Raw genomic sequence first — 13,758 nt, forward strand, 5'->3', positions numbered from 1 at the left:
TTGAAAATAACTGCTTCAACAATCAGTCCTCAATACCTCCACATACAACTGTGCTGCATCTCCTCTCGGAGCCATCACACTCTGCTTTCAAGAGAGTCAAGGCCAGACTTGACTTTCATCCCCATCCTGACTATTACAAATGATTACTAAAGTTATACCTGGGAGTGGTCACAGCACCAAGCCTGTCAAGAGTTCAAAGAGCATCTGGACGATGCTCTAAGTTATATGGTTTAGTTTTAGATAGTCCTGCTAGGAGCAGAGAGTTGGGCTTGAAGATCCTTATGGGTCCCTTCCAACTTGAGATATTCTATGACATGACTTGAGATATTCTATGACTATTCTTGAGATATTTTCTGACACGGTTTAGCGGTGGACTTGGCAGTCCTGGGGTTAAAGTTGGATTTGATGATCTTAAAGGTCTTTTCCAACCTAGTTGATTCTATGATTCCATATAGCCCTTCCGTTATGGAAGACTCTAAAAGTGGCAACTGACTGCCACTATCCAGGTCTTACTACATAGATGAGCAAATATTTCTCAGAAGATGCAGTCTGGATGGTTACTTACAGTGAGAAAAACAGGGCTAGAGAGCAAAATCAGGTCAAGAGAAAGTAGTTTTGTGTGAAAAAAAAGGTGACTTTGCTTTATACTAATGTACTAGCCATTGGTTACTGCACGGTGGGGGAAAAAAAAAAACTGGAGAGAAAGTATTAAGAAGAAAATAAATCTCATATTTTAAATTATTTTTGGAAATGAGTGATAGATTACTCAAACTCCTTTTCCAATTTCATAGAATAGGCAGGGGCACCTTCCACTAGAGAAGGCTGCTCTAAGCCCTGTCCAGCTTGGCCTTGAACACTGTCAGGGATGGGGCAGCCACAGCTTCTCTGGGCAACTTGTGCCAGTGTCTCACTACCTTCACAGTAAAGAATTTCTTCCTTATATCTCATCTCAATCTCCCCTCTGGCAGGTTAAAGCCATTCCCCTTGTCCTGTCCCTACAGGCCCCTGTCCAAAGCCCCTCTCCAGGTTTCCTGGAGCCCCTTTAAGCACTGGAGCTGCTCTCAGGTCTCCCCGTAAGGAGCCTTCTCTTCTCCAGGCTGCCCCAGCCCAGCTCTCTTAGCCTTGCTCCAGAGCAGAGCTGCTCCAGCCCTCGCAGCACCTCTGTGGCCTCCTCTGCGCTTGTTCCAACAGCTCAGCATCCCTCTTGTGTTGCTGCTACAGAGCCGCAGTGGGGGTCTCATGAGATCAGAGTACAGGGGGAGAATCCCCTCCCTCGACCTGCTGCTCACATTTCCTTTGGTGTAGCCCAGGACACAGGTGGGTTTTGTGCTGTGAGTGCACGCTGGGTCATGTGTAGCTTCTCATCACCCAACACCCTCAAGTCCTTCTCAGGGCTGCATCCAGTCTCTGCCCAGCTTCTATTTGTGCTTGGGATTGCTGTGACCCAGGTGCAGCACTTTGCACTTGGCTTTGTTAAACTTCAAGAGGTTTGCACGGGCTCACGTCACAAGCCTTTCAAAGTCTCACTGGATGGCCTTTGATATGACTATCTTTTGCAAGGATGAGCTTTGAATTTATTTTCTCCCTTCTTTTGTAATATAGGACCTGACTTGTTTCTTCAAATGATCGTGTTCTCTCTCTGCTATATCAATTCCTTGCTAGTGCTCCAATCTTGGCAGTAGAGACATTTAATGTTTATTACTTCGTGCCTGGTAGATACTGTATGGCCTTCCAAGAGCTGAAATGCTCAAATTCAAATAACAAAGCTGGCCTCATACAGGCTGTCATTAAACTCAGCAATCAGTGGTTAACAGTTGGAGAACAAATCATCCAACAACTCTTTAAAAGCATCAGAGTTTGGTATTTGGAAGGATGGAGATCAAGGTGTAGGAACTTCCAGGGAGGCTTTTAACACTCTGTTAGACATGTGACATCTCACCTGACCTACTGCTGGCAACAACCTCCCTCTGAATAGAAGAATGGTGCAGATGACCACCATGGGTTTACCAAAATGTCTACAGCTCTATGGAAGCTTAAATTATATGAACATACAAACGTAAACCCCACCTAATATCCACAGAAAATATGTCTTCAAACAAAAGGCTGCTCTAAACAGACAAACAGGCAACATGGAAGGTCAGGAAGACAACACAGTTGATAAATCTGCATAGGAGATAAACCAGATGGTCTACTTTGGCTTTGTTACCTATACAAAAAATATTTGTTTCTCCTATATTCATGCTTAAATCTTATCTGAAAGTTTGATTTAAATTCATCCCTGTGGTCAGCCACATTAAAACCTGTTTTACACATAGAGTTAATTGTGATGTTTCCATCTCCCTATAGTATATTTCTGAAAATTATTTTCTACTTATGCCTCTCCTGTTGGGTTACTCTAAAGGAAAAAAGGAAGAAACAAACAAATAAGCAAAAAACTAACCACAAAAATGCTACTCTTGTTAATGTGCAAGCACACAAAACAAAAATCATTATCTAATAGTGTCACTGTTCCATTATAATTGGCATGTTCTTTTAAGCAAACTATTATTATTACATGATTCTAAGGACATTTGTGCCTTTAACAATCTCTGTTCTCAACAAGGTTGCAGAGCTTTTTCCTTCCTCAATTCTTTCATGTAACCTAAATAAGACAGAAAAGCAATATATCTGCTCAATGAAATTACAGGGTAAATTCCATTAACTCCCCCAAAAGCAAGACACAGATGAGCACAGGAAAGCTCTGAAGTATTAATGCATTTCCTGGGGCAGGCAGTGATGGGCAGAGATTGCAAAGATACTTGTTAAAATTATTTTTCTTGAGCTAAAATCTACTCGTCACCAATGAATCAAATCACAGAAATGATGAAATCTCTTCCCCTAGTCCCACTGTCTCCAATTCATTCTATTTATAAACTGCATTTATTTGTGCATTGCTTTTGATGTATGGAAGAGGAAGAAGTGGAAACTGAAGAAGCCAGAGATGTTAGAAACTATGGCAAACCCAGGTGGCATTTATTCCGCTATGAAGAATATGTGATGACAAACAGAGAAAATGAGCATCAAAGAACCCTAACTCTGTCAAGAACTGTATTTCCAGTTCCTGGTAATTGTTATATTTTCAGAATGCAATTTTTGAAAGAATTTAGGATCATTATTGTAAAGAGTGGGAGAAAAATCACATGCAGTGTATTTTAGACTTAATTCCTAGCAATAAGAGTACCATTTAACTAAAAAACAACCTATTAAATTACATCATCTGCTACTGGAACAAGACAATGTCTGATGCAAACACTATGAGGATGAAGCAGATTTATAAATGAGCTGTAAAACCTCTGTAGCTGTATGGAACCAAAAGCACAACAGAAATACAAAGCTGAGGGACAAGGCACCCAAAATGAAGTGAGGTGCAAGCAAGTAAGGTTTGGTATAGGGTTTGCATGGAGTCACAGTCTGACTGACTGAGGTTTAGGAAAGGGAAAGAATCTTTTTACTCTCAGTTTAAGCAAAATAGTTCTGACGAGGAACCTATGTGAACTTAAATGTGAGCCAAAGAGTGCCACAACATGCCTTTAACATATATATGTTAGAGGCCATGTAAGAGGAAGAAAAGCTGAAAAAAATGGGGCAGGATGGCAGCAAAGCAGAGGATGTAAAGCTTGACTTTAGAGATGAGAGCCACACAGACCTTTGAAAGTGAAGCCAAAGCTTTTGTTATCTGCTTGGGTGATAAACTAGAATCCATGTGATGTGTTTGATACAGTGAAATACATGAGTGAGGAAATTCAGTGCAGTTATTTCAATTCATATGTTATCAGAAGAGTACAAAGAGTGTCAATGGGGTCAATTAATAGCATTTACGAGCGGCTGAAGGATCCTACCATGAATCTCTCCAACAATCTGAATTCTCTCATGTGTTTTGCATCCTACATCCAGTGCCTGGACAATCAGCCCACTGCAATGACCCAACATGGAATAAATATAACTGAGATACATTTCTATATCTGCTATCTGGGAAGGGTCAAGATCTTTGGCACTTCACTGTAGCATAGTCACAGCCCTTTGGAATGAGGAATGAAAGCTCTTTAACAGCCCCCGGGTGAAGTAACACAATGGTAACTTTAAACAAAAACAAAGGCCAGAAGCAAAATGCATATGTGAAACAAGCTAATGTTACTATCCTTGAACTGGATTTGGAGGACATTAGCACTGCTGCATGGAAGAAGTGTGCCCTGTGCCACTCATGCTCATGAAGAGGGGAATTCAGTCTGCCCAACTACTGCATCCACAGCTTCTGTCAATAATAAAAAATAATGTCAAATTCTTGGATAAGGAAACTTAAATATATTTTCTGTCTTTTCTGTAAGAGTTACATGAATCAAAAAGACTTAGAAGCAAATAAAACATAATAAAAACATACCTTCAGCATATTAAAATAACTGTTTCCAAGTGATTATTTGAGTGTTCACATTTAATTCTAAAAGAAGTCCAGACACTTGAAAAAACAAGACACAGGGCCTGTTGTCTGATGTAGCACTAGAAGGCAACTATTGCTGGATCCACAAAGAGAAATTTATGTTACAGTATTCCCTCTTATCATCTAATTTCTGTCTAGCTGAAGTCACACACCTGAACTGGGAAGTGTGAAGGACACCCGGGCAGATGACTTGCTGCCACATGGCCTCTGCAGCTTCACAGGAGACATCAAGCTCAGCTGGTAGATAATGTGGAGGTGACAGGCACATCTTTACATGTTGCCCCTCACTGAGAGTGAAATCTTTATGAACAGCAGGGAAGCAGCTTTATTTCCCTGAAAGCCACAATCCTGATTTGTCTCCAAGTGAAATCCAAGTGCCAGCCTTCCTAAAGAGACAGTCACTGTGTGAAGAACCAGTGCTATGCTGCTTCATCGAATTGCTTGAATACTCCCAAAATGCGGGAGTCTGCCTCCCTCTCCCACTTCCCCCAGCATGAAAACTCTGCACCAGGAACCCTCCAAGTCTTCTGTTGCATCTGGTTTGGGATCAATTACTCAAGAGAAAAGGGGAAGATAGCGAAGAAGGCTGTGATGCACTGTATTACCTTCCAGATGAGTTCCTCTGAGCCAGGTAGGTTGAAGAATCTCTACATTGTAGGTCATAGTAACAATTTTGCTTGCAGATGCATACGGCCTGTCTTCCAAAAATCATGCAGCTAGCATGGTTAACCACTTCCTATGACAAATCACTCCAAATCATTCAACAACTTTGTCCAATCTTCCCTTTATCATTTCTGCAATAATAAGAAATTTGCTGCATATTTCACAAGTAGTTCGGCCACAAAAATATCCACTTAAATAATCAGCAGTGAGATCTCTCCATTGGTGTATATGCATTATTCATTACTACATAATCTCAACAGCTTGCTTAACATGCCAGGGGCTTCTCTAACTTCCCACAAAAAGGCTGACAGAGAAATTTTTCCCCATTTTTAAGCACACACAAATTAGGTTTAGTCCATATGCTAAAGCTTTCCTGCTTCCTGTTCCCCTAGCCCTTAAGCATATCAAATCACAGGAAAATCCATCAGATAAAAGTTTCGACTAAGTGATTTCTCAATTTAACACTGGACCACAGTTTCAGACCATTGTTAGAAATGGATAACTCTGATTTGTTTGAACTCATCCCTTTCTATGTGAATAAAAGACAAAGCAACTACAATACAATTTTGGCCTTTCTCTGGACAGGAATTAAAAATCTATCATATACCACAGTAAATTTTGTTTCAAGAGGCAGAAACAGAAAATGGACAAAATCCTTGTACAAATATTTAGAACATGAGTACCATGACAGAGGAAGGGGAAGGAGAGAGAAACAGATGAGAAGTTTCAGGCTGTTATTTGGGGCAATCAACTAGGCACAGGCATCTTTTTCAAGGACATGTCTTTGGGTGAAAATACATCAGTATTAGCCACACTAGATCCCACTCACCAGATGCCTTTTCTTTGCTGAACTTTGGAGCTCTCCAATGTAGCTTCAAGAACAGTAATGAGAGCTGACGATCCCACAACAGCTCATTTCTACTTTCTACCCATTCCTGCAACTGTTTCTTCTGAAGATGAACCCATCATATCAGCTACACTAAAGCAACCAACCAGCCAACCAGAGAATCTTCCCTGAAGCTCGGTAGTAACTAATTTCTGCTATTGCAAGCGAAACCAGACTGGGAAAAACAAGGCTCTTTTTGAGAATGGAAGGCAGCCATTTTTTTACCTCTTTTTCTTATTTTCACAGAATCATAGAATCAACTGGGTTAAAAAATACTATTAAGATCAAGTCCAACCTTCAGCTCACCAAATCCAGCCTTTAACATATCTTTGTCTTCCCCAGCTAGAAGCATGGGAGTGACTGTCTTCAGCTCAACGCCCTTGCAATGCCATGCTATTTTCCCTGGGAAAATACACTTTCTCCTTAGCTACTAAGGGATAAAGGACTCGGGGTTGCCCAAGAAAAGAAATCTTTTCTTTCCCATCCCTTTTCACCACTGTTCAGTAGCTGAAAGGCCAAAAAAAAAAATATTTCCAAATAACTTTGCACATGTTGACAATTTGTCATATCCCAGTGTGGCTGAGCCGTACACAAGCATGTGAAGAATGACATTGCACCTCCAGTTTGCATTTAATGATCTATTACACCAGTCAATAAGCAAATCATAATCACATATTAAAATTATATCAAAACAACACATGGAATTGATTCAAGAGCATCTGAACAGCTGATCATCAAGGTACCAGTTGTGTGCATCCCATGAGAAGCATGAAACATCTTCTCAAAGGTGTAGGTCTGCATTCTACAAGCAGGTGGCTTTACAGGTGTTTTTCTTACTGATTTGTTTTACAGTTCAAAACAGCTGTTTGTGATTAGCCATCAATAATGCAGGATGCTTTGGAAATAACAGTTATTCTTTCCATTTCACTATAAAAAGTGACAAGAACAATTCTTTACGATTTTATGCTAAACTGAGTTATGGAAAATTTCTACTAACCTAAAGTATATTGCACTGCGGCTAACTAAATCACTGACTCCAGCAAAGAAGCCCTTCAATGACAGCTCAAAGTCATATGGCCAAACACGCAAGGAAAATTAAACACCTCTAAAACCCAAAGCCTGGATTTATGGTCCTTCAATTAACGCTGACCACATTCTTGAATGGGTGCAAAGAAAAGATTCTGATTTGCTGTAAAATGTAGTTCTATTTTTAAAAGATATCTTTCTTGCTGATTATATTAATGTCCTCCAGTATTAGATACTCAGGTTGGAATATCTTTTTACCACAAATGACAGTACAGGTCAGACCCCAAAGAAACACGTTGTTAAGATCACATCAGTAGCAAAAATAGCTGGGTCTGTAACACACCTTGAGAACTGTCAAAAGAATGTATGTTTTTTATGGTGAAATTCAATCTTTTTAAGCCTGACTTTTGATGTCGTACAGCACTGCCCCATATGTCCAACCAAATGCCATTTTTAAACCCTGAGGATATATTTAGCACAACATACATCATCCTACTGTCGTCATTTCATTGAACAAAGCAAAAACACAGGATCATGTTAAATGATGCATCCTCAGCTTGTGTCAAAAGCATAGCAGGGAAAGGACTGCAATACCAATGAAGTTTAAATGTAGCCAACTAAGCTAAAGAAATAAGCAAAAGAGATCAATGAATTTGAATTCTGAAGTCAAGAATAAAGAATAGAAACATAAAATATGCTGACATACGAACTATATCTGTTCCTGACTAATCTCTGCTCCCCTGCCATTCACATAAGGCACCATCTGATCTTTCAAGTTTCTGCATGCATGATGAGCACTTGGCTACAGCCTGGGCTGGTGCAGCCAAATCTTTGCAATTCCACCTGGGCAGGACAGAATGCAAGTTATCACTTCCAACTGGCACAATTTCCTATGCCCAGAGTGACCCTGCATGACAACTATATGCCTCATTACACCAGCCAAGAAATTAATGTACATCACCAGCCCAGTACAGCTTATTGCCATCTCAGTAGAAGCTTGAATTCAGTTACCGAAATTCAAAACAACTCAGGAGGGTTTTGGAGTTTGTTTTTTTTAAGGGCAACATTTAGCAAAGAATAAAATTTAACTGTTTTGGCCAAAACTGCAGGTATCTGTTGTTATTCTGTACTCAATGTCCATCACAATCAACCATTTGTTCATCTTACCTTCCCACTAATGAACTGTCTTTCTGAGGCTGTGCTCTTTGACGCATGGTCAATCATCTCTTACAGGTTTGTAAAGGATGAAGTCCCCTTTTGCCAGTGATCTTGAGTATGCAATCCTTCCAGCATAAAGGAGCACCAGAAAGCAAAGCCAACTAATTCATCCTGCCCTGAAGGATAGTACCAAGTAGAACAGTTCTTGGCATGTACCCACATTATCATTGAAACTACACGGTTGTGGTTTTACCCAATTGTTAAAGTAAGCTGTAGAATATGAGGTTTACTAAGTTAAGTAGGGTATAGAAGGCACTTAAAGACACACTTCAGGGAGCTACTTCACTATCTGATACTGCTGATCAAGCTGCAGGGGATAATTTTGTCCAGCACTTACCCGCAACAATAACTGGTCTTTATGTTGAACAATATAAGAAAAAGTATAACCTAGTAAAACAACAACAGTGCAGTGAACTGGCTTTTAAAGTGAGAGTTCAAGTAGAAAGTACATTATAGCCAGAGGCTTGCTCACTCTGCTTGTGGGCAGGGTGGAGTGGTCCTTTGTGCACTCAAGGTGTCCACATCAGATGGTCTCTATTTCTTCCCACACTGGTTTGTTAAGAGCTTGCTGTGAGACACCAAATAACTTGCTAAAGCAATGCCAAAAATACCAGAGCAAACAGAACTGCTGAAGCCTGGCTCTCCACGGACATATGTACTCTGCTTCTGCACTCCTCTCCATTGTAAAGTCACTATGCAAAAGTGATTAAGTGCTGGGGTTCATTTTGACCTGTAAATTAGCTGCTGCCAAACACCACACAAATCCAGCCTTTTCCCAAGTCTGATAACATTTGTGGTCTCTTCAAGTTTTTGTAAAACTGGGAGATCTTTAAACTCCATTTGAGGAGTACTCCACTCTTAAATTTGGTTTAGGTTGCGCAATAGGTTAGAAATGTAGTAGGGGGGTGAGAGAGATAAGCACAGGCTTAGAAAGCCTCATTCTGCAGGAATCAGTCTAAAAATACAATTAAATGAAGCAAATAGCAACTGAGTTCACAGCAAAGATGTGCAAAAATGGGATTTTGCTCTCAGCTAACTGCCTAAGGACTTAACAATAAATGCAATCCCTTCTCCCATAAATCATCTTAGTCAGAAAATACATGCTCCTATCAAAATATACCTGGAAAGAAAATAGTTAATTCTGGTTTATTCCTTGAGTATCCCAATTAATACATTTCTACTAAATAAGCAAGGCTTTTCTGTATTGATTTTGAGGATTACTGTTACCATTAGCTTGATGCACAGTTCAAGTTCTTCCAATCTAACTTTATCAGGGATATATTAAAAAAAAAAAAAACAAATCCATATGTAACTTGTTTGAATTTTTACTGTATTAACTAAGGGAAAATGGTTCTCTCATTTCTCTCCATGACAGGCATTTTATTTCCCTTGTGCATTTTCAGAATACATATGCTTGTGGCCTTTGTTTTCTTCTAGAGCTAATTAAAGCTTCAGTTTCATCTACAACAAAAAAAAAAAAAAAAAAGGCAAAGAAGAAGAGGCTATTTTCATAGAATTATCTATTTAAAACTTATCACATCCAAATCAAGCACTTTCCAACACAGCAAGGAGCTCATTTCTGGAGTATGAATTCACTCCCAAAAGCTTCACAAAAGCTTTCCTTATATTTTGCTATTATTACTACACCAGGTAGCAAAGGTTACTCTACACAGACTGTGCTGTGTCACTCTGCGACATCACTTCAGCTTTTAGCTAGGGAGTTTTAAGCATATCAAGGTGCTTCAGATAATTCAAGGACCTTAGAAATTTCATGGGACAAAAACATTTCTGCAGTGAAATCCCCCCCATTGGCTTTCCAAGCTGGCAGTTTCTCTTTACAAATGCTAGGCCTGCACTGGTTTTTACAAAGATTTGTTAACTTCTCCAATTCTGCCATAGTTTGCTAAAAGTTCACGATTTTGGAGATTTTTGACACATACGGGAAATCACTGCTAAGAGGCAGGTTACCCATTTCCATTCTATTGTGCTCCCTCCTGCTGTACTTGAACAAAACCTCAATTCCTTCTTAGCAGGGCTTGTTCTGCAGCATTTGCTGGGCAGCAGTGCTGCTGCAGTCTCCAGAGCTCCCACACCTGCTTATTTTCTGCCTATTTGAAACGCCGCTGATACACTCAAGGGGACTTTGAATGCCACTCTTCTTGTAAGCAAGAGAAGTAAAACCCAAACTACCGAAACAACTTAATACACATACAGGAAAAAAGCCAGAGCGTGCTGATATAGCCCAGGCTCTCACCCACGGAGGGAGAAGGCTGAGCATTGCTACAAGTGCCCACGTACTAGTGCACCTGAGGTTCAGATGAAAGACTCTCATCTCATTTCACCATCTCTCAACATCTTGACAATCTCTTTCCCAAGGTATCAAGGGAAGAAGAAGAAATGAAGACTTCAGGGGTGAAACCTCTGAATTTCAACTGGAAGAATATCCACTGATTAGACAGGAGATGGCATCAAGGCCAAGAGTAGAAAATCCCTTGTAGAGGGCAAGTGGGAATGGGAGCATTGTCTATTTAGAGATAGGCAATACTGCATACCAGGTGTGCCACCAGAAAAACAGCCAGTGATAGCAGCACTTGCCGCATATACTAATTATTTTTGCTACCAAAAAATGTAAGACTGAAAAGTGAACTACCCAGTCTAGGCACAGGAATTGCTACCTTGTTTTGACTGCCAGTTCCTTCAGATAACAAGGACTGAAAATTTCATGAAATGAGAACAATATCCAGGGAGTCAGACAGATGCCCATGGCTTCAGATACAGAATATAATCATAGCAGGAAGGGCTGAAGGGCAGAGCTTGCTTGACAGCCTAAGGCATCCAATTTTTTTAATGTAGCACAACTGCTCAGATTTGCTACCCAGAATGCCCAGATTTGCTACTCAGAAAAGCTTTTTTATAGTGTGGCTTGACTCACTCTGAATCTAACATGTTTTCTGTTGGTACATTATAAAACTGAATACTAAGAATACAATCGCACCACAAGATAGGAGTGCAAGTACTGTATGTACTGTTTACCTTGCCTATATGCATTGACTATGTGTGTCACATAGCATCAAGATGACATACAGGTTTCCACCTTGTTCTGGGAAGTGTTAAATATTTAAAGCATGGTTGACACTTCTGTCCCAACCACAGCAAAGTGAGATTTCCCATTTAATGGACTTTCTCCTCCTCTTATTAGTTCTTTGTGATGCTTTCACTTGAAGAAAACTCCGAGTCATTAATGTTATCCTTTACCATTTATCACCTGTTTGGAGAAACACCAGGATGCACATGGCATTCTACAAACAGATGATACCACTGTTTTAAGAGTCATGTGCTGAGGTAAAACAACTGACCTCTGTTTAGATAATACTCCCCTCATCTAATCACAGTAATTCAGAGCCATGCATGCTACAGTAGCAGGAAACATATCAGACCATTAATCCCTATTTTTAACTATGACAATCCATTCAGGGTTTTTGTTTTCTGTATTGCATAACCACCTCGATTCCATTAAAAGTTATCATAGAGGTAGATTTTCTCAGGTTAGCTTCTCCACAGTGCAAATAAATCACTCAGATGAGCAGCCACGCTTGGCAAGAACATAACACTGTACCTACACATACCATTCTTCTTGCTTCATTCTACATGTATTTACTAATTCTATCTAAAATAAGATTTTGCTGACTTCCAGGTCTTGTTTCCAATAGATAATATTCAGCTTGTCCTCGTGGCCCTGCAGATAAGTACTCTTCTTTACCATCATCTCAGGCTATTGATAAAGCCATTAATGCCAAAATTCTCACATTTTATGAGGGCTTTTACTGGAAAAGGTTCTGAAGCACTTTATAAACACTTCAAAATGACTGCAGAAACTATAAAACAAACCCTGCCTTTCCCTTCATACTTACAAAGTTCTGACTCTAAAAGAACCAGCTCATAAGCCATGGTGACATGCTCGATCTCAAGGCTTGCATGCAACATGCAGAGGACAGCTAGATGTCCATGCAGAAAAGATACCATCATTTTCTCTTGGGAGTTCCCTTGTGTGCACAGGGGAGTTAAAACAAAGCCTGTTCACTTCTTCAGTTGTTCCTATAAAATGGTGATTGTGGAACACAGGAACAGGTTACTGGATGAATTTTTAAGAGAAAGTCCCATTCCTCTGGACACTGAAGAAGCTTTTGGTTTTTTGGTTGGGGTTCCTGGCTCTAATGTTCATAAAATCCCAAGTTTTCCAACAAAAAATCAAAGGAAAATAAAAAGGCTTTAGTGTTATGTTTAAGCATCCAGATAAATTTTCTGATATTCTGACGTCTTGAGCATCCAGCAAGTTCAAAATACTGTTTGCCACGGTATCGGTCATAATTTCTACATGAATCTAGGAAAAGAACTCCTGCCTGACCAAGGGTTTGTGATGAAGTGCTGCTGTGCAAGTCTCATCTTCCCTCAACTTCCACAAGATATCATGCTCATTGGTAGAAATGCATAGTAGGGAATATACATTTATCAGACTCATTTCATGGTTCTGCAGACTGCACTCACTGATGATCGTTGTTAAGAAGTATCAGCAAGCTGTAGTCTGTCCTTAATTTTTGGCACTGACATGAAGTTTCCATTTGGTAATGCATCTGCCAGTGCCAGAAGGTGTTTGAGAGGTGGGAGAGAGGGTAATTTCCCTCTTCCAGCATATGCTGCAATTATTTAGTGATTTCAATATAGATTCCAATGTAGAGCTGCGTGCAGTCCCCAGCTATGGTTAATGGAGCCTTCTGCTTTCTGGTGTGCTATATTTCTGTGTGTACTGCAGTGGCTCCTTCAAAATACAGCCAAGTTCCCTGAAGGAACATTGTTGGTAGGTACGAGTTTTGTTCAGGTATGCAGAGTTATGCAAAGCATGTATTTTATGTCATCCACTGCACCTATGAATTTGTTAGCTTTACAACATACTATAGACACTTCTTTCTACGATGTAAGTATTCTATAGGCTAACTACCAGGGAATGCATCGCATTTATAGACCAGAAAAAAATAGCTTAACTTCTAAAAATCTTTAGCCCAAGTCTGCTTTAGATGTTTTTGCTTCCCTTTATTTCTAAACAGACAAAACTAAAACTTCATTTTTTTTCCTGGAAATACTGGTAGAAGCTTTATCCTCCTTCCTTTTGAACTGAATACTGTAGATAAATAGCCTAAGAACAAATTAAAAAACAAGAAAAGAAATAATTCATCCTGTGATCCTGACTTCTGCTGACACCAAACTTCTAAGAATATGCATTTCCTATTCACAGTCCTGTTAATTCCAGCAGCACACTTATGTTCATTAACTTCCTTTTAATACTAGTGTAGCTTATGTCCATGAAGCCAGAAAAAAAGGTGTAAATGGAGCAGAAAACAGAGCAGGGAATATGGAAGTTTGTTAGTTTTAACAATGAAGCTCCAGGAGCAATAGCAAACAAATACAACAAAAATCCTCCTGCACTGCAGTGTAA

At 39.8% G+C, this 13,758-nt stretch overlaps 1 protein-coding gene across 8 annotated transcripts in view; it reads right to left on the reverse strand.

Annotated features, from left to right (window-relative positions):
• Positions 1–13,758, reverse strand: part of TRAPPC9 (trafficking protein particle complex subunit 9) — a 600,540-nt gene that overhangs the window by 267,621 nt on the left and 319,161 nt on the right. The window contains exon 22 of one of the 8 annotated variants that reach the window (XM_065669018.1): positions 5,141–5,268. The exons of the other annotated variants lie outside the window; for them this stretch is intronic. Within the exon in view, the coding sequence (XP_065525090.1) occupies positions 5,231–5,268 (38 nt within the window). The 3' untranslated portion in view covers positions 5,141–5,230. Of the gene's footprint in view, positions 1–5,140; positions 5,269–13,758 lie in introns of those variants that run through there. 8 annotated transcript variants of the gene reach the window in all.

This window comes from Lathamus discolor, chromosome 2 (assembly GCF_037157495.1).
Source record: "Lathamus discolor isolate bLatDis1 chromosome 2, bLatDis1.hap1, whole genome shotgun sequence".
Taxonomy (NCBI): domain Eukaryota; kingdom Metazoa; phylum Chordata; class Aves; order Psittaciformes; family Psittacidae; genus Lathamus; species Lathamus discolor.